This window comes from Phlebotomus papatasi, chromosome 3, assembly GCF_024763615.1.
Source record: "Phlebotomus papatasi isolate M1 chromosome 3, Ppap_2.1, whole genome shotgun sequence".
Lineage (NCBI taxonomy): Eukaryota > Metazoa > Arthropoda > Insecta > Diptera > Psychodidae > Phlebotomus > Phlebotomus papatasi.
Genome location: NC_077224.1, coordinates 27,360,776 through 27,385,650, shown reverse-complemented (window position 1 = coordinate 27,385,650; position 24,875 = coordinate 27,360,776). Strand labels below are relative to the sequence as shown.

At 32.9% G+C, this 24,875-nt stretch overlaps 2 protein-coding genes across 8 annotated transcripts in view; one reads left to right on the top strand and one right to left on the bottom strand.

The window, feature by feature from the left end:
• The window catches only part of LOC129807419 (G-protein coupled receptor Mth2-like), a 38,094-nt gene extending 13,396 nt beyond the window's left edge, over positions 1-24,698 (top strand). For 2 of the 7 annotated variants that reach the window (XM_055856671.1, XM_055856672.1), the window contains exons 2-5: positions 8,329-8,794; positions 12,990-13,291; positions 13,360-14,010; positions 14,333-24,698. In XM_055856671.1, the coding sequence (XP_055712646.1) occupies positions 8,550-8,794; positions 12,990-13,291; positions 13,360-14,010; positions 14,333-14,358 (1,224 nt within the window). In that variant the 5' untranslated portion in view covers positions 8,329-8,549 and the 3' untranslated portion in view covers positions 14,359-24,698. Of the gene's footprint in view, positions 1-8,093; positions 8,795-12,989; positions 13,292-13,359 lie in introns of those variants that run through there. The other 5 variants (XM_055856670.1, XM_055856669.1, XR_008752281.1 and 2 more) reach the window with 4 other exon arrangements.
• The window catches only part of LOC129807417 (RNA helicase aquarius), a 79,432-nt gene that overhangs the window by 35,032 nt on the left and 19,525 nt on the right, over positions 1-24,875 (bottom strand). The gene's annotated exons all lie outside the window — the stretch shown is intronic.

Sequence of the window (24,875 nt, the reverse complement as noted above, 5' to 3'; positions counted from 1 at the left end):
CAACGATTGGAACTCACGTACGTCGAATAGAACATTCAATCAATAAAAAAATAAATAAGATTTTTTTGATAAATGTTAGTAATTGTGTCCTGGTATGGAAAAATATTATCTTTCAAATTATACAAATATATGCAAATTAATTTCATGGCAAGAGAACTATTGTAATCAAGTAGAAAACTAAAAAATACAATCGATTTCGATCATTCTCAGATTATCTTGAATAGTTTTAATAAAATTTTTAATATATTTTTAAATTTACTGAAACATTTAATCGTTGCTTTCAACTAAAAATGGATACTATTCTACTATGTATAAATATAATAAAACTACGAAATATATCAATATTGTTTTTTTTTATTATTTAAAATCAAAATACAATTTATTATCATTTTCAAAATTCCCATTCTCCAAAATTATTTCGCCAATTAAATAAAACTTTCTTTGAGAATATTATTTTACTCCTTTCGTATCAAAAAGAAATCTCACGGAGCAGACTTAAATATTTCACTAAAGTTCATAAATATATATTTGAAATTTTGAAATGACGGAAAAAACCTCTATAAGATATCCTCCCTGGTGAAAGTAAAGACAATGACCCAGATGAGACCATCCCAAACAGACTCATTGGGCATTCCCACGCCCACGCCAAAAAAATACCATATCCTGATACGTCTTCTTGGGCAAACATTCGGCCATTGGATACCAACCAACTTTGATGAAGACTATGCCAATAATGTATAGCCTTTGTAGCACTAGTGAAAACTGGCCGGTCGATAGAGATCTCTAGCATGCTGTGTAAGCGAACATTATACGTGCAGATGAGCCGGGATCCGCGGCTGTCCAGGAGATGGGCTTAGAGGAGTTTTGAGTACCTCTCGAGGAGACTACCGTCATGATATTGCTGAATATTGGATTCGCCCAGGACTTGAGTAGGGATCTGGCAGCTCATGATACAGCAGATGCATCTATTAATGGAGCAGTACAGGACATTGGTATTGAGATTGTTTGCTGTCTGATTGAACGTACATTAGCAGTATCTCTAAGAGTCCATCATGTTCTTGACATCGTGCATTTCATCCTCATCCACCATCGGACTATTCCAAGGCATGATCCTATTGGGGGATTCTGAACCATCATGAGGGGATGGTGACTTCACAACAACATTCGGAATCCGCGAGACACGACTAGTGAAGCCTTCAGGCATTTGGGCAGAGAAAATTGGAACTGGAGATGTTCATTAGGATGGAAAATGCTTCTGTCTGGATGAAGGAAGTTAAACTCCCTGGACCTACGGCAAATTGCTGAGGGTGAGAAAAAACCAATTTGTTTTGAGTGCTTCCCGGATGTCAAAAGTGCGTACACTTGCAGATCCTCCGGAAGGTAATTCTGAAGTGGTTCTGAAGCTAGAGCTCTCCCCCTGGGTTGTGTGCTTCTCACTGTACCCATTAAGGGCAAAGTACAGAGGGTACAGCTAATTCACTCTCCACATTGAGAATTTTCTGGTCCAGGATCGTGTGAATTGTTCATATTTCCACTTCCTCAATATATTCTTGATAATTTCCATCATTTGGGTACATATCATCATGTGCCGATGTTCTTCGAACAGCCGGGCAAATTTATGGAGGAAGCGACAGTCTGTCCGGACACCAGTTTCCATTCCAGCAAATATTGGGCCCTCCTTCATCTCTGTTTACTTGCCAATCATAGGAATCATTCTTGCTGCTTTCTTCATCAGATGGTTCCTCAGTTATCATTTTATCTGTTTCCTCACTCATCTTATCAATATTCTTCAAGTATAATTAGTTAAAACTGCACAAAATTGAATTTTTTCACGCAAAAATGAAAATAAACACAACACGTGCAATTGAGGTTATGTCACTTTCGCGCGCAATGACATCACATTTTTTTCAGTGTACCTCCCGCCATCTTAGAATGACATTTTGACTTTTGTTCAAATACGACGAATTCTTGCTCATGTTTGATATAAAACATATCCAAAAATGAAGAACATCGCACGACGTGATTTCGAGTATTCTCAAAAAAAAAAAAAACATGGAATGGTGTAAGGGTCGAGTTATGGGAAGTTTCCCTAAGGTCCCAAGGCTCTATCTCTATCCGTTTGGCCTCTAGGAGTAGTAACGGCCCGACAGACCGACACTAAATCAAGGAATTATGTACACTGCTCTCTCTCTCTCTCTCTCTCTCTCTCTCTCTTTCTGAAGTTCGAGCAGTAATATATGTACATAGCCAATAGTATTGTTTCTGTCCATTATTTATGTCAACTTCATGCTTAATTCAACAAAAAGTAATAAGAATATACTAAAATAAATTGTATTTTTTACTCGAATTGGTGAAAAGTGGTTGATCTACCCTATATTTGTTTTCTTTTTCACTCATTTTCTTAAAAAAAAAAAACAGGAACTGTTTCAAATTAATTTCTAAATGGGTCTGCTGGTAATTTGCTGGTATCAGCATATGGTGATGATATTACAAACATGTCAAAAATTTGCAATTTATGGCATAAAATGTGTGATTAAAATTTGTTAAAAAGATTAGCAAATGGCGCTAAGTAGAAAAACAAATTATTTGACTCATTTTTCCTTTTTTTCAATTATACACCCCAAAAAAGATTACAAAATTCAAGAAAAACTTATCATACATTTGGAGTGTCTTTTTTAAGCCCCAGAGAGAGAGTTAAAAAGTTCAAAATAATAGTTGTAAATCACTCTGTCAATTGACTAAAGATTTCCGGACACTCCAAAATATGTGATACTGGAATAAATTTTCTACTTATTCTTCCTATAACAAACATCTCGTTTCATCTTCTTTCTTTCTTTAAATCTCTTGGGTGTCTGGCATATGAAAATTGAAAAATATAGAATACAATTTCAGTTGCAGGGAATAGTTTAACAAAATTTTTGTATGACACTTCCATGCATTGTTAATATGTGGAGAAATTTAATTAAATTAGCGCTATTTGATGCAGAAACATTCTGCAACTTCCATCTCCTTGTTTTTCTTTTTCTTTTTTCTATGTGTGCTCATGCTGAAATTTAATAACTCTTTTCCTCTTGACAATAATCCCACAGCATCGAGTTGTGTGAAAATTCTATTTCAAACTCAATATACAATCCAGTGAATTATTTACGGAGTTATACACGAAATGTTTGCAAATTTTGTCACGGTGACAAGCAACATAAACAAAGATTTTCAGATTCATTGTCACAATAGTAATATTTATATTCTAATTTAAGTAGATGATCACGTTAATATATAATATATTAAAAGAAAATTTCAGATAAAAAATGGATATTTTTTAACTTAAAACAAGAAAGATACTTGGAAGGGGAAAGTGCCCAATGCTTCGTACGATCCTAAAGCTTCGTTAATGACTAAATTTTTCCGATGTTTCTCTATAAATATGACTCCGCAATATATTTTAAAAACTGGGCACTTTCCCCTATTTTTTTTAACTATGAGTACAATGAGTCACATTTATTGATAAACATAGGAAAAATATAGTCATTACGAAGCTTGCCTTGGGAACGTACGAAGCATGGGTATTTTCCCCTATTGAATTCCAAGAATTTCGGAACCCAAATTATCTCTAAGTCAGATACTTGACCGTTAGTATGATTGTGCCTTTAATCTTAATTTTAATTTAAGGCTAAACAACGGTTCCTAACGAAATGTATTTCAAAGTTACCGCTTGAAAATAATAATAAATAATAAAAATAATAATATAAATAATAATAATAAATAATAAATAATAAAATAATAAATAAGCTCCCAATAGTAGGCAATTTATATCAAATTCTTTCAGTCCGTTTTCTCTCAAGCCGGAACTCTCTGTATATTCCTGAATGAACCAGAAGAATTTCGGACCTTATAGGTCACGTTTCAACGCTGAAGTATAAGAACCCCCCCCACCCAAAAGGATGTAAAATATTAAATAATGGTTTTATAGTGAACTTTTTAAACAAAAGTTGCACAAAATTTAATTTTAAAAACTTCAAAATCGAGTTTTGGGTCTTTAGGGAAGCATTAATTAACTATTCTGAAGGAAAATGTCGTCTTAGAAGGGTTTTTAGGGAATCTCTCAAGCTTTTCACCTCTGCCCAAAATATTGAATCAAAATTGGTTTAGTATTGAATTTTTGATGAAAAATAAAATTTGCAGAAAAACTTTTAAGACTTTAAAGAGCATTTTTCAGTCAACTTTACTAATCGAATTCACAAAAAGAGATCTTTTAAGATAAAGGATATAATAATCAGATTATTTTCAACTTGTTACCGTTATGGAGCTTAAATGGTAAGAGATATCAATGTCGAGTTTTCGGTGACCCTCCTAAAATATTTTTTTTTATCTAAAGACGGTTCTGCCTGGTTCCCCTTACTCCCCTTCCTATCTAAAACTATGATTTCTTTTTAAATTTATTTCGAAAATGACTCCTATATAGGGCGAACGACAACGAACAGACAACGAACCGATAGGACATGATAAATAGGATCGGTGAAGACCATACCTAAGTTACCAGTAACGACAGTACGAAGTCCGACACTCATTGAAATACTAATGAAAAAGTTTATTTGCTTTAAGAAATCACACATCAAACTTAAAGTTATCAAATTCAAATTAAAATTAGATTTATGTCAATTTTTGTAATCTTTAAAGCTCTTTAACCCTTTAACGACGAGACACTTTTACGGACTGAAAATCAACAATAAAAATTAAACTGAGAATCATAATCAATCATAAGTCTTACACCTAACCTTGGAAAGTCCAAGAGAGTCTTATTCGGTGTATTTTGTGCTTCTATGAACGATAGGGGCAAAAATGGCCCAAAAATTTAAGTAATTCTTCTGAAAATACCAATGAATAATATTTTTCGCTTTAATGAAAAATATCACGTATGACTATTGTAGTTTTTATTGCCAAAAGGGTTTTGCTTTAAAAAATGGAAGTATAAAAAATAAATAAAATCAATTATGAATTTGAGAATTTAAAAATTCGCCGTTTTTGAGCTTAAAAATGTACTATATAGCAAATAGCTGTAGAATTGTAAAAAAATATTCCAAATTCCTTCAACCTTCTACTTTACAATTATGTACAGACATAAAAAAAATAACTTTAGGTATAGTCAGGAAAAATTATTTTCTTTATGGGACACAGCTGTTTCAATCGTCCTTAAAGGGTTAAGTCTAAAAGCACATCTTTTAGGACATTATACTCAAGATAAAAACGCATAATTTCCTCTGAGAATAGCTATTGAAACGAAAAACCGTCAAAAACGTTGAAAATATTTCAGAAATGGATCAAAGAATTAAAATTACTCAAAGAACAGTCCTTCCTAAGTAGATATTTTTTTCCTGAAAATAAAGACTTATTAGGGCTTCAGACCTAAGGCTGAGCTATATGGCCTAACTGGTCTAATTCTTATCAATCACGATTTAAAAAAAAAAATTAACTTAGGATTGGATTATTAAAGATTAATGACCTATTATAATAGGTCATAAGATTCTCCAGAAAAGCTATGCAAGCCATTGTGAGGGGACCTCGACCTCGAGGCAGGCCTAGGACAAGGTGGCTGAATCAAATTCAGGATCTTGCATGGGAGCGCCTTGGGATCGAACTCGAACATCTTCCTGAAGTGGCGGAGGACCGACAGGCGTGGGCTGTTAACCTTGGTGTCATGAGCCCGCGACCCCAATAGGGATAAGCGGTTGAAAATGGATGAATGAATGAATATAATAGGTCATTAATCTTTAATAATCCAATAAGTTCTCAAAAGCAATAAAATTGCTCGGTATTAAAGATTTTGAGACCTTCTGGAAATGGGCTATATCTCTAGTCTAAAGACTACTTTAGGGTCCTAGTAAAGGATTTTATTGATTTTTCAATAAGCTCAAAGTCCCAAAGATAGGAGTAAAATGGTTGTCTGCAATTTTTCGAAAAAAAAAAAACAAATAGGGTAAGTGTGCCAAATTTCGGCATAGTTGCATATAAGCACCGAAGTCCTAAGTTTGAAATGCAATATTTTTAATTCATATTGATATTTTTTGTTACTTCCTTTTCGGGAGGGTTGTGTGGAACCTTGAAAACTAGTTTATCATCTTTGTTTTCTTTAAATCACTTCCTAAAATATTGAAAAATTAGTAATAATATGGACATTGCTTTGGGTAGTATTCCGGCCACTTTGAGTGAAATACCGGCCACATTTTTTTCTGACCACCTTTTGTGACGGAATGGATAGAAAATTTCAAAACGTCAAGCGGAACGAGTTTAAATAACGTTTATATGACCCACAGCCCTGAGATCTTCCGTGTAATTTGTCATGAAGACCTAAAGAGTAGCATCTCAAATTTACGCGCAGATTCCAGTAGCAATTTGCCCTTCCTGAACTTTTCCAATGCCTTTTCCACATCATCTTTTTCATAGAAGCGATGGTTTTTTTTCTCTTGACATTGTAGAACTCAGAAATTCAAAAAAAAATAAAAACATAAAATGAATAAGAAATTTAGGAAAGCAAAAGATGTTGCCGGAATAGGCAACACTACCTCATCGGAGACACTCACAAAATATATACTTTTTTTCGCGAAATACAAGATCCAGCTGGGAAATTTCACCCGAAATTTAAAGATTGATTCACTATTAACATAAACAGAAACAATCTTTAATGAAAACTAATCAATTTTCATGAAAAAGACCGAAGGAAAATCTCTTGCAGTTCACCACAAATTGTAAGACTGCTAGAAACACAATCGATCTGTCACATTTTTTGTAAGACTCTTTCTACACTGAGTTTTAACAACGCAATTTATATTCAAATTATACCTAAAATTTAACGGTCTTTGTGGTAATACATCCTAAAATGAATAAATATTTAAAAGCAAAATGAATTCATTGACTATTTGAAGATAACATACATAATTTTAATTAATTTATTTCCATGGCCGAAATTACACTCAAAGTGGCCGAAATTAGAATCTGGCCGAAATTTGGCACACTTCACCTATTTTACGTATTTTCTTCAAATTAACTGACATCATTTAGCACCCCCTTTCCTAGGCTAAATCCTTTGGTAAATAAATTCAAGGCTTTCATTGTAAATTATATTGAATTCTGATTGAAGAGAAATTTCATAAAATACCCCAAACCGTGTTACATTCAAATTTATCAATTAACATTGCTAATTAGTCAAAAAAATGACATTAACATTCTTTCTTATTCATCAATCATTCTGATTTTCTTTTTAGTCAAAAATTCAATCTCTTTCAATGACTCCCATATCATCTTTATTCCATTTTCCCCGACAAGAAACTCCTCGATAGGAAAACAGAGAAATCAAGCAAGATATCGTGTTGTGGGCAGGGCAATTCATGCCATATTTCTCTCAATTTCCAATTCATCATGATAATATATATATATATTTTATATTGCATTTAATATATTGGCAAATATTGGGAAGTTATACATGGATATGGGAAATAACAAGTACCATCGCGATGAATCTCAGACATGTGCGAAAGAACTCTCGAAAACTCTTTTTTTTAAGCATTTCTACATTCAAAGTGATTTATTTGTTGTTTTTATTGCTCTGGCAGATGCATTTTTAAATGAACCATGAATTTAACTTAAAATAGATATAAAACACGATCAAAAAGTCACATCATGCAATGTGCAAAAAATTTCATGCATTTTTTTTTGGGTTTAGTTTAAGATTCTTTTCATGAACACAATAAAGTCTGAGCAAAAATTAGTTAATTATTTATAAAAGGAAATTTCTAAAATAAAATGAATGGAAAATTTATAGAGTTGTTTTGCAGAAGCAAAATCAGTGACTTTTGTCCAAGCTTTTTGCTTGGTCGCCCCTCGTGTATAGACGGCTAATTGTATAACACCTTAAGAGATAGATAATCATAAATATAATTAGGAAATAATCTCTCTTTAGCCAATGTCTCAAGAGAGTGTCACAGAAAAATACCCAAAAGTGCCATTTTGCAAATTCTCCATGTGAAAGCTATTAATGGTAGTGTATATGTATATACATAAAGTTGGGAAAATAGCAGATAAATACTGTGTATCTCTCTCACTTTTGCTGGCGAGAATACGTGTAAAAACTGCGAGATAAGATTTTGGAGTAAATAACCGGCCTCAATCGTATTTGTTTTTGTTGATTAGATAACTAAACATGTTAGAGGGAATATGATGCACTTGTATACACGGGTGTTTCCTTATCAGTGACTATCCTGCTTTTCCCTCTAACAGCACGTCTATTCTCCCTTGGTCTTACAATTAATCATCAACAGATATTATTATTTAATTTAGCCAGGTGAAATAAAAGCAAGTGGGTGTTGTAGCAATTAGAGAACACAAACTCCAACTGAACATCTTCCCAATAAAATTCAGTGTGTCTCAAATAAAAGTGAAACAGTAGAGAGAAAATGTCAGATAAGCAAAAGTATCTCTAAATCAATTGTGGGGATTCTCTAACACGGTGTGTGTGCTATTCATTGCTAATTGAAAGTGATTCAAGAAAAAGGCCAAAGATGCAATCAGTAAAAGTGATTTTGTGTCTTGTCATCTTCATTCACATCACCCTGGGAGATTCACCATGCTGTCCAGGAGACAACATCTTTCCCGAATCCTGTCCAAATCGCACAGACACCCTATTAACATGTCCACATGGAAAATTTTTAGTGGACCCCTTCGTAACTCCCGATGATGAATTTGAAATCAATGAAGATGGTGATTTGAGTCTACAAGAGGGTGATCATATCATCGAACAAGGAGAGTAAGTAACTCAAATTTTATATTGTTCCAATTCCAAGAGATCATAAATATTTTCTTTAGAGGGATGTCTCATGGTGATTGCCAGTGAAAATGTTAGTCACCCTAAGATGAAAACACTTTTTTGGTTTTGCCCAGAGCTTTCGATCCTGATGGGGATCTTCTTCAGTGGCTGGAAGGGCATTAAATTCTTTTATTTGCAACGAATTTCTTTTTAACATTTTTTAAAGGTCATTTTTGGACAATTGGACAAAACCAAAAAAGTGTTTTCATCTTAGGGTGACTAACATTTTCACTGGCAATCACCGGAGACATCCCTCTAAAGTCAATTGCGCCAGTTCATCGTTGAGAGAACTATAAATATTTTCTTTTAGAATCTTACGTGTTTGGGTTTTTTTTAAGGAGAAACGACAGCTCTTCGTCCATATTTATCAAAACCAAAGTGCAAACCGTGATAGATTGCAAAAATTTGTCAAAATCGAGCTGTTTAATGCATTTTGACAATACTTCAAGGCCTTTGAACATTGAGTTTTCGTCAAAAATCTCCTTTACTTCTCGAATTCCACAGAGTATTAGAGCATTAGAGCAGAGTATTAGAGCAGTATTATAATCCCTCGATTTTGAGTTATATACATATTTTTCGAATTCTTACCCCCTTAAGGGGTCGTATTTTGGTAGAATTTTGGAAACCTGATTTTTTTTACGTCACGCTATTGATCCGTCCGGCCAATCTCAAAATATAAACAGTTTGCATTAAATTGGTTGCATGTTTCAACCATTTTGAATAACTTTTTCAAATGAGGCAACAAACTTTTGACGCATCAAAAATGAGCAACATTTCAAAAAATAATTATTTTTTGTATGAAATAAAATCAATTATTATTTTTTTAAATAAATAAATAAGATCTACAGATTACAGGGAACTCATTTGTAAAACGGAAAATTAAAAAAAAATTTTTCTATCATTTTTTTCACTTGGTTTCTTAAATATACCGTAGGCAAGAAACTATTGACATCCATTGTATTTTAGAGGTTACCTAGGCGGATATTTCATCCGTACGATAATGCCGTTGAATCATTTCTAATAACGGATTTTCAAGGCCAAAGGTTAAAAAAAAGGCTCTAGAAAGCACATTAAGCAACCAAATGGGATCAGGTTTGTGCTCGTTAGAAAAGTCTTGAAATTTCTGACAGATCTGACCCGGTATTAAACGGTTATGAGATAAGGATATAAGGATGTAAGTGAGCATAAATATTAAAAGAAGAGGACGGCGTTAAAGTCCTTAGGATAATGGTCTCGGTCTCTGCACATTGTGGGAAATTTTCGTCAAAATGGAGCATTTTGACGCTAGTTGCGTGTACAGTCGAGTTCCTCAAATTTGAACGACGGTTGAGTTCAAAATATACAGGGTGACTGAAAAAAAATGCAACAAACTAATTTATATCCTCTATATTATCCTCATTTTTTTGTTCAACTTTTTTGAAATAAAGAAAAAATTGTAGTAAATAAGTCAAATTTTTAGAATATTATCAGTTTTGTCCAATACGATCTTATCTTGACTTAATTATGGTCTTAAGTCTGTCAGAAAATGCATCGTAGTTTGCACGAATGTCAGCCTTCTGAATGGCCTGCTATTAACGAGGAAGGAATACCTTCAGCTCTTCGACACTTTGCTACTTTTTAGTCCTAACCTGGACCAATAACATGCCTCTTTTGGAGAAGTCAAACGATTTTCCATCGAAGAATTGTGGAAATCGTTTTTTCCCAAAATGAAGTGCGAAACGTTTTTGTTAGCCAAATCTTGTTCGGAGCGTGATTTCTGCGACGTTGTCAAGTCTTGATCGAACTTCCATTATTTCTTACTAAAATTTTTGTTTGTCCACGACTTCAACACTCCTTCCAGGACAATTTCCTGAAACACATTGCCATTAATTTTGACGGTACAGCCTAAAACCCCAGTGGTAAGCGAAAATTTGTCTTCAAGGAAGTCCAGACCTTCAAATGAGGTGATCCTTGTCTTCCGGTAGTCATTAGAACGTGTAAATTATCGTATGATCTTTCCTTAAGATAAACACAAACATTTTGTTTGCACATCAATTGCTGAATTGAATATTTTTATTTCAGAAAAAATGACATTCTAGAACTGGCAATTAACGTGCAAGCGAATTTACTCCTTGGTCGATCGAGAATAACTTTTTCCTGAGGATCGATGAAATCTCGTCCCTTTCAGGACTTTTAAGGCTTCATATAGAGGTCCTTTAACAAAATTTATTTCATGGTTATTCCCGATCTATGCGTCTCTGAGATCGTTTGTTTGCAGATGTGACGCAGATTTTGTTCAATTTGCTTCTTTACTTTAAGAAAATTATTTTATTTAGATCCACATTTGTCTTGCCCATCTAAATTGGGCACTCAATGGGTCAAGTGGTAGAGCACTCACTCTATGATGCAAGTGTCTCGGGTTCGAATCCCCTTTAGGTCACCAGGAATTTTTCTAATAAAGGTGTTCGGATTGCATCCAGTGAGCTTCACTGCACTTGATTCCACGGGCATGGGACTGACAACCTCATCCCGTACAAGAAAAAAATAATAATGCATGTCTAGGAATCCCCTTGCGGGAAGGCCTTGTTCCTTCATGGAATGGTGTGCCAGCATTATTATTATTATATTTATTTATTACTTTAAGAACGATGACTAGCGATGAAGCAATTTTTTTTAGACCTCCACCAAAGCATTTTAAAATGCTACTAGTATCCCTGTACCAAGTTATGTTTCTAAAAATGGAAAGTTTAATTACATTCAGGGTTTTAAAGAGCCCTAATAATAGCTGCTTCCGCATTTCCTGCAAAATATAGCGACATTAAATTGTCACGTTTGAGTTCCATTACGGTTTAAAAAAGTTTTGCAAAATATTATCGAAAATGCTTTTGTAGGCTTTTAACCGATAAAATGAACTACCACTATGCAAAACGTGACACCGCTGTCATCAGCGGTTTGGCAGCTATGTGCTCTGAAAGTTGTTGCATTTTTTTTCAGCCACCCTGTAAAATTTGAGGTTATGTGAGGAAAGTTTTGCGTCGAGTCTGAATTAGAACTATTTTTCTCTGGTGTTTTCTCAATATTATCGTATTATATTAACTTCCGCAACAAATTCCATTTCTTTAACAATAAATTACATTAATATATTCTCTAAAATTATCTTTCTTAAATTTGGGAAAGTGCATTTCACTTTCACATGAATTCCGTTACGTTTTTGAAAATATTGTTCAAATTTGAGGATCTCTAATGTATTTGCTGCAATCTTCTGCACTTCTTATTCATAATTTGAGTTTTATTTCTTTCAAAATGTCTGTCTGAAATTGTAAACTCTTAAATGGACATGAATAGTGCCTTAATCATTGTTTTTTTTTCAATTAATTATTCTGATCATTTCATCCCTCAGCCACGCCTGGCTATATAAAATGTCCTTAGGACTCTATTCTTTTCATAATCCCAGTCCGGAAGTGCAATTTCCGGAGAAGAAAGTTCCCTTGATTACAAACAGTGACTCAAAAACGTAAAATAGAGATTTTTATTGAAATTTGATTTTCAATATTTGTTCTGTTTTTCGTAAGCGTTACATAAAGGGCGTGGCTTATATTTTTAGAATGAAATACGTTCTATTCTGGTCATCTTTCACATGGCAGTTGTAAAATTAGTTCCTTTCCAAGCAGAGAAAATATTAATGTATTATTTGTGGGCGTGGCTTATTCTAAACCTATACCCCAGGGGTTGACATTAGCTCTGAAAAATGCGACCGATTTTAGTGTAAATTTTTCCCTGTTTTCGTACACATTTTACAAGATGTCTCCAAAATTACGTAGGTTGCCAATTTGCGGTTTTCGGTTGCCTATTCTGTATTAAATTGCCTTTTATTTTGTATTTGTATAATTTTCTAATTCATTCTACAATGACAGAAAACAGCCAATAAACTCAAAAGTTTTTTCGGCACGCTAGAAACATATGGGAAACATAGGAAACGTCATGCACCTGCCTATACCTATACTATATGATTATAGACCAAGTAGTCTGAGATATCGGTTCCGGTTTTTTTGTGGCCCCTGTTTAAGTATACAACAATAAATATAGTAAACCTTAATGTGTTTAAAATACAATTCATTATTTTGATATCCTTCATTAATGGATTTCTTGTGCACAGATTTTGCGTGACAACATATCGAGCATCCAGCAATGATTCTCGTCTTGTGGCCTTTGTGTGTTTCACCTATAACGACTCTTCTGTATCGCTCTACCTTATCAAAGGCATCCTCACCCTAATCTCCGTCTTTTTCATCCTAATCACTCTCTACGTATATTGGATTGTTCCGGGATTACGAGACACACAGGATAAAGTTACTTGTTTCTGTCTCATCTGCCTTGCATCATTCTTCTTCCTTCTGGGACTCATCCAGATTTTTGCACCGGAAAATCTTATTGACAACAGTGTTTGCGTACCTCTAGGTAAAATCTGATACTTTTCCCATGTCTTTTGATATTGATAATCTAATTGGAATTGACTGTTATTGCAGCATTCACCCTCTATTTCTGCATCATTGCCTACTTCTCCTGGCTCAACATGGTCATGTTGAATGTATGGAAGACAACAGTTCTACCACGGTGGCGAATTCATGAGAAAACATGGTATACTCTGTGTCACATCTACGCCTGGACCATTCCCATAATCCTGGAAACGTTCATGATTGTGGCTCATGTGACAGGAAGTTCGTGGAATCCACGAATAGGTCAAGCATCATGTTGGTTTGCTGGATCACGCGAAATGTGGATCTATGTCTACATTCCCATCTCTATCATGCTCACCATCAACATTATCCTCTTTGTCTGGACATGCTGGATCCTTCAAGTTAGCAATGTCCACATAAGTCCAGACCGTCGACGAGCTCTGCAGTACAAATGCATGCTCTATCTCAAACTCTTCCTCTTGGTGGGTCTCACATGGATCTTCGAAGTCTTTTCCTACTCCTATGGCGACAATTCATGGTTCTGGATTGTCGTTGACATCGTCAATAGTCTCCATGGCCTACTAATCTTTCTCATTCTTGTCGTATGGCGTCAGCGAGTTCGAAAGGAACTTGCTGGACGAAAAATCTGCTGCATGAGAGCACCTGATTCATGGCAGTACGGCGAAGATGCCGAACATGAGAGACTCAATGAGGAAGAAGGTAGTCAAATCATTACAACTGCCACAACTACCCCAAATACTGTTACTGATGTCACAACTGTTACCAAATAATCCACCTGTGTATGTCTGCCTACCATCATCATCATCATCATGTTCTTCAGTGTATGTTCTTTTCCATAAATGTTTTTTTTTTAATATCAATTTGTGCCATTTTGTTATAGTGCCATATCGCTGCTTGGTGTATAAAAAAAATCACAAACAATCTGGATCTTATGTCCAATATTTTCACTATTATTCTTAATTATACTGAATCTCAATTATCATGCATTCCTTCCATTCATATCTCTTTCGTTTTCTTCCAGGCAGTGATTGCAAGTATGAAATTTAAGCATGACGACTCTTCTTAACTAATTTCTTAAACTAAAGTAGTTTAACTAATTTTATTTCATTACTAATAAAAAAGAAGTAAAAAGTTAACTTAAGATCTTACAGTGTCACGTACAAGTTCAATAGTAGAAGATTAAAAAAAAAGACTTTAACATAATTACTTAATTTTTAAAGAAAACAATAAAATTAAAAAAAATTAAGTTAGTCATATTTTTTTTTAAATAAAAATAAAAATGGAATTAAAATAGCTTCTTTTTCAAATTTTATGAAAGTTGTTGAACTTGTATGTGACATCCCCCTTTTGCAAGATTCATCAATTACCTTGAATTTCTTTTTATGAAATTTTCTAACGCAATATTTACGCACGAAATTCAAAAATGAATCAACAGAGAAAACTAAAATGTATCGCACTTGTTAAAATATAATGGCAAACACATTTTGTGCAACTCTTTTTATAGGACGCTATTCGTCTCTTCATAAAAGTATTCTAAGTCACCCTATACTATCGAAAAACTCACTAAATTTTCCCAAAATCTATTTATTTTTCCACTATTAATAAATATTTTTAAAATAAAAAAAAAAGAAATCTTTAACTTTCACATTTTCTTATAAAAAATGCTACACTCAACTCTTCGTTATCCAGCACTTCGATATCCGGGTGACAGCTGCCAAACACTGGCGGTTGATATATTCAAAATTATTTTTACTAAACATGAAGTTTGTCCAGAGTGAATTAAAGTATTATTAACATTGTATCGAAGTTTTTAATACATAATTGTGATAAAAAATGAAACATAAGCACACCATGAAGAAAATTCTCTTTTTCTTTGTCAGACAGAAAATAAATTCACACTGCACAAAATAGAAAATCCGTTGATCATTCAAAAAACCTAAATGTCATTTTGTCCCCCAGTCAGCCGGATATCGAAGAGTCTACTGTACATTCGTTTTCAATTTAAAAATAGGACGAATCTTGTTCGATTTTCTCATTTCGAATTTCGAAGTGTCAAAATGCCCTGAACTTTTGTTGTAAAGACAATCAAAGAAATGAGATGTATAATATAGGGTGTCCCAAAAATCATGCAAGATTTAAATTGAGCTGCATTCCTGAAATAAAGGTCCGCAACGAATAATAAAAATACTACGTGACAGTTTATAGATTACGGTTTTTAGAAAATCCATCACTAAATGACAGACCAACGCTTTTTTGTTCTTAAAAAAAATTAAAAAATAATTAAATAATTTGGTTCGAGAATTGGTCAGAAAATTGATTTAGATTCGTCAACTATGAACAGTCTAATTGAAAAATTCACAGAACTGAATCAATTGGGGAGGTTAAATACACTTGCCATCCAAGAACAAGCCCTTCAAATGATTAATAATAAATGTTTTTAATTAATTAATAAAAATATTGAACCAGTGTATTATCTGAAAATAAAGCTGATCAAGCGTTATGACCGAGTTTATGAAGTCTAAATTGGAGGATTTGTTCATTAATAAATTAATTAATTATGAATTCATTAATCTTGAGGACATGTGGCTTTAGTATGATAGTGTAACATGTCATATAGCCTATGAAATAACGCAATTCCTGCATAAGACTTTTTCTGATTGTAATTTTCTCTATTGGTGATTAGAATTGGTTCCTTAGATCATGTAATTTTAGACCATTACATTTTTTTTATTCGGTTATTCGAAGTCACAAGCCTAAGTCAACAGGCCTACATCCACCTCTGTGCATTAAAAAAGAAGTTTTAAGACTGCATCATCGAAATTTAGGCACATTTGTTCAAAAATATCAGGGAAACCTTCGACGAAAGGATTCATATGCCAGCAGAGCTATGAAGGTTAATTACTGGATGCGATATTTAATACATAAACCCTATCTTATGTACTTTATTTTTCAATTTATAAAAAAATTTAATTGAAAAAAAAACTGTGTTTTTTATTTAATTTAAATCTTGCGTAATTTATGGGACACCCTATATTTCTTCTCCAATATTCATTACCTTCAAAATCACTAGGTAATTCTATTAACAGATTATTAGTGTGATATTAAGAAAAAATACAAATCCGATTCGAAAATTAAGTTTGGAAATTCGAAATTAATGACTCCGGCACACTTTTTAGATCAGAAAAATTTCATGAAATCAAAATTCATATCTCTTTCTGTTGCACACTTTTTTCATATGTTTATCTCATTCTTTCACACTATAAATTCGATTGAGCTAAATTGAATTTGTGGTGAAGAGTGTGAAAGATTAGGACAGACATATGCAAGACGTTTGACAAAAAAGAGGGTGCGAATTTCAACTTTATGAAATTTTCCTAATGTAAAAGGCAAGCCGGAGCTGTAAGTTTAAATTTTTTGAACATCAACAACATTCTACCCGATAAATTCTGCAGAAAATCGTTAGGCTTGAAAGTGTAAATGTCAAAAATTCTGCAGAATTTTTGAAAAATTTTCTTTTAAGGTGAATCTTATCGATGAGTATTCTATGAAAATTCTGCAGAATTTCTTCAGACAATTTTATGAATTTTCGACAGTTTAAATGTCATTTTGTCCAAAATAGATTTGGAATATTATCTCTAGAATTTATTAATCAACAGTGGAATTTTTTATCACTATTTTCATGATATTTTATAAGATATATAGAAATATTGTGAGGGTAAGCTGTCTATTGAGAATAGTCGAAAATTCAGCGATCTTTGATATATTGTACCAGAAATTTCTTGAGAATAAATTTTCTTCACTCTGTTATTTAAATAATGACTATAAAATTATTATTTATGACAAATGTGCCTTTTTCTTTTCAAGAAGCATATTTCCCTCAATTAAATATATTCAATAAAATATGTGAATAAATATTCAATAAAATATGTGAATTAAAAAAAAAACCGTCCCAAAAGCTGCCATTGAATAAAGGGTGTGAGACTTCTCTTGTACGAGACAAATTTGGATAACTTTTGCGTATTGCCGTTACTATCGCTAGTGCGGTTGTATTTGATGATCGCTGGGAAAGCGAAAAAAAAGAAAAATAATGTAGAATTGCACAACAAAGTTTTACTGGGATTCTGCTTCAGGGGGAAGACATTCAAAGATCGCTTTCGAAAGCTTAAGAAAAAACTTGTTTTGTCTACGTTGTTGCTGAAGTACTTCCCGTTAGAACTTTAAAGTGTCTCAATAATCAATATGGATCAGTTTTGCACTTTTTTGTAATGATAAACAAAGCAGCGGTTCCTATTGCAAATTACATATATTCCTGTTCCACTATAATTTCTTTTAGAATCATTGAATAACATTTTTTTAGCAGCTTCTTAACGCGAAATTTAATAAATTTGCCCAATCTTGCTACCCAATCTTTGAGCATCAGCGACATTTTGTGCAAATAGTTCCTTTTACCATTTATCCAACACCCTATTGGAGACTCCACCTCTAAATGAAGAGTGTAAAAATTTGCTTTAGTTCTGCAGATAATTCGTATAACGCAGCTAGTACAGTTACAGTAGGTTCTCTCAAATCTGAATCTCTCATATTCGAACGATGTTTGGATTTAAAATGTCAATCGTGGGGTTCCCAGCGAGCACAGTTAGCTAAAAAAGGCAGCGTTTTCAGCGAAAATATACTAAAAACTGCCCGTTCTAGCTAACTGTGCTCTCTAGGTTATGTTAAAAAAATCGTATTCTAGATGAATGAAAATCATATTTATCTGCTTCTTCCTGCATTTTTACATACATTATAATTGTATAAAATGAAAAGGAAGTATGTTACCACTAAGACTTGTGAGAAAGTATTGGAATTTGATTCAAAGTACAACTTAATCTCACATAAATTTCGCTAGTTTTGAAAAAAATCGTTCGATTTTGGGAGGTGCAAAATGTCAAAAATACCCCCCAAACGTTAGAATTTAGAAAACTCTACTGTATAGGGTTTTAGGTTTAAGAAAATTCACAAATTCTAGAGAATTGTCGGTTAATATTATTATTATTATATTAATCGTGGGAGGGATTTATTCGGCTATACTCTTTGAATTATTATCGCATGGAAGTATAAGTCAGTCCATGTCGCAGGTTCAGAAACTCTACTTTTTAATGAGAATACTTCTTCTGTACTCCTTTTAGTAGGTTTCCTTGAACGTCATTGAATTCTATCCAATGTCATCTAAACATCAAAAAATGGACAAAATAGTTTTGCCTAAAATGCAGACGTAAAAATGAAATTGATTGTAAAAGAGTAAAAAAATGAATTGGTCACTACGTTTTCACAAGTGCGATACGTGCATTTCACGGAAATGGCAACGTTTCTTAATCCATTCATATTTTAACAATTAAGATGAGTTCAGGAAATCCATTTTTTTTTTGTTTTCTCACTAAGAACAAACAATAAATTACTTTAATCTTATCCAATGTTATTATATAAGTCCCAAAACAACGATAATTTTTTTTTAAACTTGAAAAAGCCCAACTAATAAACATTTCTAAGAATTCCATCTGCGTGTTTTGTAATTACCATGAGACACCGCAAATAATAGCTCTCAAAATAAAGTTAATTTATAATTGAATGTGACAATACCATGATGATAGAAGAAATTGCAATTCTGTTGTAGAGTTTCTCAGAAATACAAATTTTCTTGCACATTTTGCACTGTAAATTAACTGTAAATCAAAAAGACTAATATTGTAAACAAATTACAACATAAAATTATTTTAAGTAAATTATGCGGGATTGAATATTGCAAGAATATCATTTCTAAAGTTGTATAAGACTTAAATGTAGAAAACCTTCCTGTATAAATACAAACGAGAATTCTATCCGGGGAAGTGAGATACCTTTGAAATGGAACACCATTGAAATAGGGTTTTTATTTCGTCAGTTGCATCAGCATTTGTCGTAACTTCCTCATCGCCTCATTAGCACTTCTTCTAACGACATGGAAATACACACAATATACAAGAACTGCTGATGAGGTGATGAGGAAGTTACGACAGTTGCTGATCCAACTGACGATTTATTTTTCGATGGAAGTGGACTTTACCATGACATTATTTAGCTCAACAAACCAATTGTGAAGCTAAATTACATTGCGATAAGCCTCAATTCCATTTAAAAATAGGAGAAAAACTTAATTTCAAAGTCAATCTAAAGGTGCCCTACTTCCCCCTAATGAAGTTCTTAACATGAACAATATTTTTGTTGTGTAAATATCAGTTGTTATCTATTGAAAAGCATACTTCAGACTTAGTTATAAGCACTTTGCAGTCACAAACGTAATAGTAAAATCACAATTGAAGTAAATATTTGATTAATTCTTAACAATTTAACTTGGTAAATTGATGAATCTTGATAATTTTTTAAAAATAAGTAAAGTAATATGTAAATAGAAGACGTATTTTAATTGGAATTACATGAAAACAGTGAGCAAAATATTATCAACTGAGCATAAATGCAACAAAATAATCAAGTTGAATGTTTCAACAATTTCTATTTAGTTTCAGTTAGAATTTTCAAATACAAAGTAATACTTTTCGATTTTGAGATAATATTAACATAACTATATAACCCCATTTTTGTAAAGTACCAAATTTTATTAACATATTTTTTACGGATCACAACTTAATGAAAAATATGAAGTTAATTTTTCTTCTATTTAAAAAAAACATAAGTCAATACGATCGAGATGTGATTTCTATGTATTCAATGACCCCTCTATAAATTCACTTCTTCCAGAGATATAAAATTTTATTGAAAGTAAAATCACTTTAAAAAGAACAAGAAAAACCAACAAAGTATTTCTTTTTTAAAAAAATCCTCATGCAGAACTAAAGAATATTAAGTCTCCTAGTCTTAGGAAATTGTATGTAATAGTGTTCCATACAGATTTTACAAATCTCTTGGTCTATTAAACACTGTCCTTATTCTACAATGACTTCATCATGAAACTCATTTTATTATGAACAAAAGTTCAACATCTTTGAGCTTCTGTTCTGTGCTATAAACTTAAAATATTTTATGACGAAAAGTCAGTTAGGCACCATTTGTAGATAATCCGTGAGGTATTTTATTTCACCAATTTGGAATCGTCTCGTTATAAAAATTGGTAATTGATTGATGGCCACGAAAGTTATCTTGTATTTTTGTTTATTGTCAATTCATAGATTCAAAATCAGGAAATGATTCCTAGACTTATTATATTTATCTCAGACTGGAGATTTTTGTAATAAAGCTTAACTGCTGTAATTTCTAAGTACACTGAGAAAAAAAGAGGGTGCGATTAACTTTTTTTCCTCGTAACTTTAACACTTTTTAGGTGTAAAAATGTATCAACATTTTTTAATGTTTATTTTACACCTTTTTAAGGGTAAAATTAACATGAAAGAAGGGTAACTTTAACCCCTAATACACCTAAAAAGGGTAATATTTGCACCGATTTCGGATCAATAATGCAGGGTAATATTAACATTTCCGGAATGTTATTTTAACTTTTTCGGATTTCTCTCACAGTGAAGGGTTTTGTCAAAATTCTGACTTAGGATTGTATATTTCTGAAATTTGAAATAGTTTGTTACTTAAGAATTCAAGATCTTCGAGAACTGGGATAAACCTCTATAGTCCGAAGAATGCTTTACGTAGGATTCGACAGGAATAATCAATCCAAATTACCGGTTGCGTGGATTTTTAACAGTACGGGAGTGTGTTGAATCCTTTTGTTGCATTTCCGGAAAATGCCAATAATGGGAATTTGTCAAAATATGAATAAATTAGGGATCTTTCGATATCGAGTATTTTAGACAATAATCCGCAGAGTTATCCGGATGATTAAAGGTGATAATAAAGTATGCAACCAAAGGATGGCTGATAATGAGAAACCCAAAACTTGTCTTGTGAAAATCGAGAAACTAGAAACCCTTAGGGCCTTGACAGACCTGAGGATTAGCCGAGAGACGGCTTAGCGTAATTATATTCGACATAATGGTTAAACTTAATTTCCATCATTTTCCACTAAGTCGTCTTTTGGCTTAAGTCGTAAGTGTGTCTAGGGCATTAGTAAGAATGAGAAAAATTAACTCCTTGGATAACACCCATATAAGTTGGGTTTTCTCAATCCCATCGAGTGCTTGACAGGTGTCATCCAGATATCAGAAAGTCAGATATGGTCGGTTACTCCGATCGTTGTCGCATCTGAATTTCTTTTGTGTCAATATTAGATGCAAGAGGCGACGTTTGTGTCGTCATTTGCACGAAATGTAGATACAGGAACAGATAATTCAACCCAATGGTCGTAGAACACAGCTCTCTCTTCGATATCCAGCTGACAGCTGCCAAACACTGACGGTTGATGATTTCAAACTTTTTTTTTACTAAGTACGCAACTTGTCCAGCATGAATTAAATGTTATTTTCACTTTATCAAAGCCTTTGATACTTAATTGTGGCATAAAATGAAACATAAGTGAACCATAATGAAAATTTTGTTGTTTATCGACAAAAAATTAATTCACACAGCGCAAAATAGAAAAACCGTTGATCAGATTCAAGAAACCCTAATATCATTTTGTCCCCCCCTGTCAATCGGATATCGGAGGGAGCTGTGTAATTGCAAATATTAATAAAAGTTCCATAATATAATTTGCCATAATGGCGTCAATATACTATAAAAAGCTTCAAAACTTCAAAGGGAGAAGTTTTTACAAAAATAAACATTTTTGTTATCTTTTTAATGACCAAATGACCAAATTCTTAGACCCATTAAACTATTGAAGCTTTTATAATTATAACATTTTGGGACTATATTATGGCAACTGTCAAGTGGAATTAACTTAACGAGAAATGTGCTTAAATTGAGCTAATCATTATTGATATTTTCTGTAAGCCAAATATTCCAAAAATAAGGCTCAAAATTTCATTGTTTTTATTTTACATAATCCTTCCTCGAATCCCTTGAAACTTTGTAAGTATAAGAAGGTTCATGAAGGCTATCTATAGTAAAAATTTCAAGCCTCAGTCTCTTTTATTTTAGAAAATATTGAATATTGAAATTTTCGTTTTGACAAATTTTGCCCCAGTCTCCCCTACTCTGTATTAACGAGTTTGTTTACAAAAGAAAAAATGAAATTCCACACTCTATTGTTCAAATATCAATTTTTATAGCAAAGAAACTCCGAAACATCCGAAAATCTTTCCCGCCAAGAAATTTCTTCGTAGATTGTCCACAAAGGGGAATGTTGGCATGGTTCGCACAGAGTGAGCCTTCAAACAACGTAAATTTTCTCTTTATTTGCAAAGAGGTAGTTCGTCATTTCTTAGCTATACGATAGATAATTATTAAGCTCATGAAGCGAGATGAGAAATGGTAAGTCAGGGGTGACATGATATCTTATTTTCGATAGTATCGACTGTCGATTGTGAAAAATTTAAACGATAGCTGGACTTTTTTTATATTTATCAGCAGTCAAATTCTTTTAAGAATATCACAATAATGCGTAAAAAGTCGACATTCGCTTAATCTAGCAGATATAGATTTGTCGATACTATCGATTCGATAGTATCGAAAAGTTATCATTCCACCCCAGCTCTTTGCAAACAAAGAGAAAGTTCGCATCGTTTGAAGGTTCACTCTATGCGAACCATGCCTACATTCCCCTAGTGGTGGTTACGGTGCTTATCTTATTTTTACGCATAAAGTTTATAGAACGGAAAAACAAAAGCTTAGGGGGAAGTGGGGCACCTTTGAAACTGAAATTTTTCTCCTATGTTTAAGTGAAATTGAGCCATATCATAATGCAATTTAGCTTCTTAATCTGTTTGTGCAGCTAAATTATATCATGATAAGGCTCAATTTTATTTAAAAATAGGTGAAAAATCCCAATTTCAGAAGTGCCCCACTTCCCCCTAACAATTTTGAGCTTTTTTCATAAGAAAACTTTCAGTTTCCTCTTCTGGCAGCACCAGAAGATTTATCTGATGGAATTGTATCTGATCATTATTTTGTTTATAATTACGTTAGGTCGTCATTCGACTTATATCGTAAGTGTGCCTAGAACAAGGCAATATATTTCAAAAGATGGTCTTAAGTCACGCATTTCCTAAAAAAAAATTGGTCAAATTCATTAAAGGAATATGAGAAAAATATAAAGTGTTCAAAACTAGAATGTGTGTGAAGCTTAAAAGCCTTCTCCGTACATTCTCCAATGGCAAACGAATTAGAAAATTAACTACACCTGAATTTCACTGACTCTCTTATGAAATTTTGCGTCAACCTTCATTGTGAAAATGGTATAGATTTCTTTTTTAATTACTACTTGAGTTAAATGTTTTTTTCTTCGTTTACTCAAGAGGGGTCATGTTTTGATGAAATTCTATTTACAATATTTTTTTCTATTATTTCGCAAATAATAATAGGATAAGTGTGCCAAATTTCGGCATAGTTGCATGCAAGCGCCAAAGTCTCATGTTTGAAATGTAATAGTCAACAGTTAGTAATAGTAATAGTCAAGACAGTTTTTTATCGTCTTTATTTACCTTAAAATTATTCTTAATGCATTTTAAAATGAATAAAAATGTAGACATAGCTTTGGTGCCCTATTTCGGCCACCTTCATTCTCATAGTTCCTTGCCTTTCGGGAATTCTTCCAATATCTTTTTCACGTCATCTCGTTTGTCGAAGCTACATTTTTTTTGTTATTCTTTTGCATTGTATAATCTCTAGAGTACGTAAAATATAAAAGTTCATGAAAATGCGAGGAACAAAAAAGGTGGCCGGAATTTCAATCTGGTCGGAATTTGGCACACTAACCCTAATAGTCCCTATAATATGTTAAAAAAAACTTCTTTTTTTCACTCACTGTTTTACAATAAATTCTTTTGTATTGTATAATCTCTAGAATATGTAAAAACTAAAAATTCATGGAAATTCGAGGATCAAAAAATGTGGACGGAATTGCAAGCTGGCCGGAATTTGGCACACTTACCCTAATAGTCCCTATAATATGTTAAAAAACTTTTTTTTTCACTCACTGTTTTACATTAAATTCTGATTTTAAAAAAGCATTTATTATTAAATAAATATTAATAAGAAAAACTAAGAACAATTTAGTATGAGAAGAAAATTGTATACTATTAGAATTAGATTTAATAAGCTAAAACAAACATTCAGAGATTAAAAGATATATGCATATATGTATTACCATTAAAAGATGTTTAGTCTAATGAATTAAATATTAACAATTTGGCGAGTAACATGTGCAGAGGAGATAATGAAATACTCATGTTTTATTTGTAAAAAAATAAAAACGGAAAAATTAAAGAATAAAGCACCAACTTGTCTTCTGCGTACAATTCTAATTGTTTTGTTGTTAATTTAGTTCAGAGACGAGGGTTACGGTCAATGAGTTTTGTGTCTGGCTCTCTTTAGGCTATATCACCTGGCCCATGGCAACCATCGCAATCTCTGTGTCTCGTGCTGCCACAAGTATATAGAAGAGGGAATCATATACAGCCGGCTTTTTTGGAAGTGCCGTG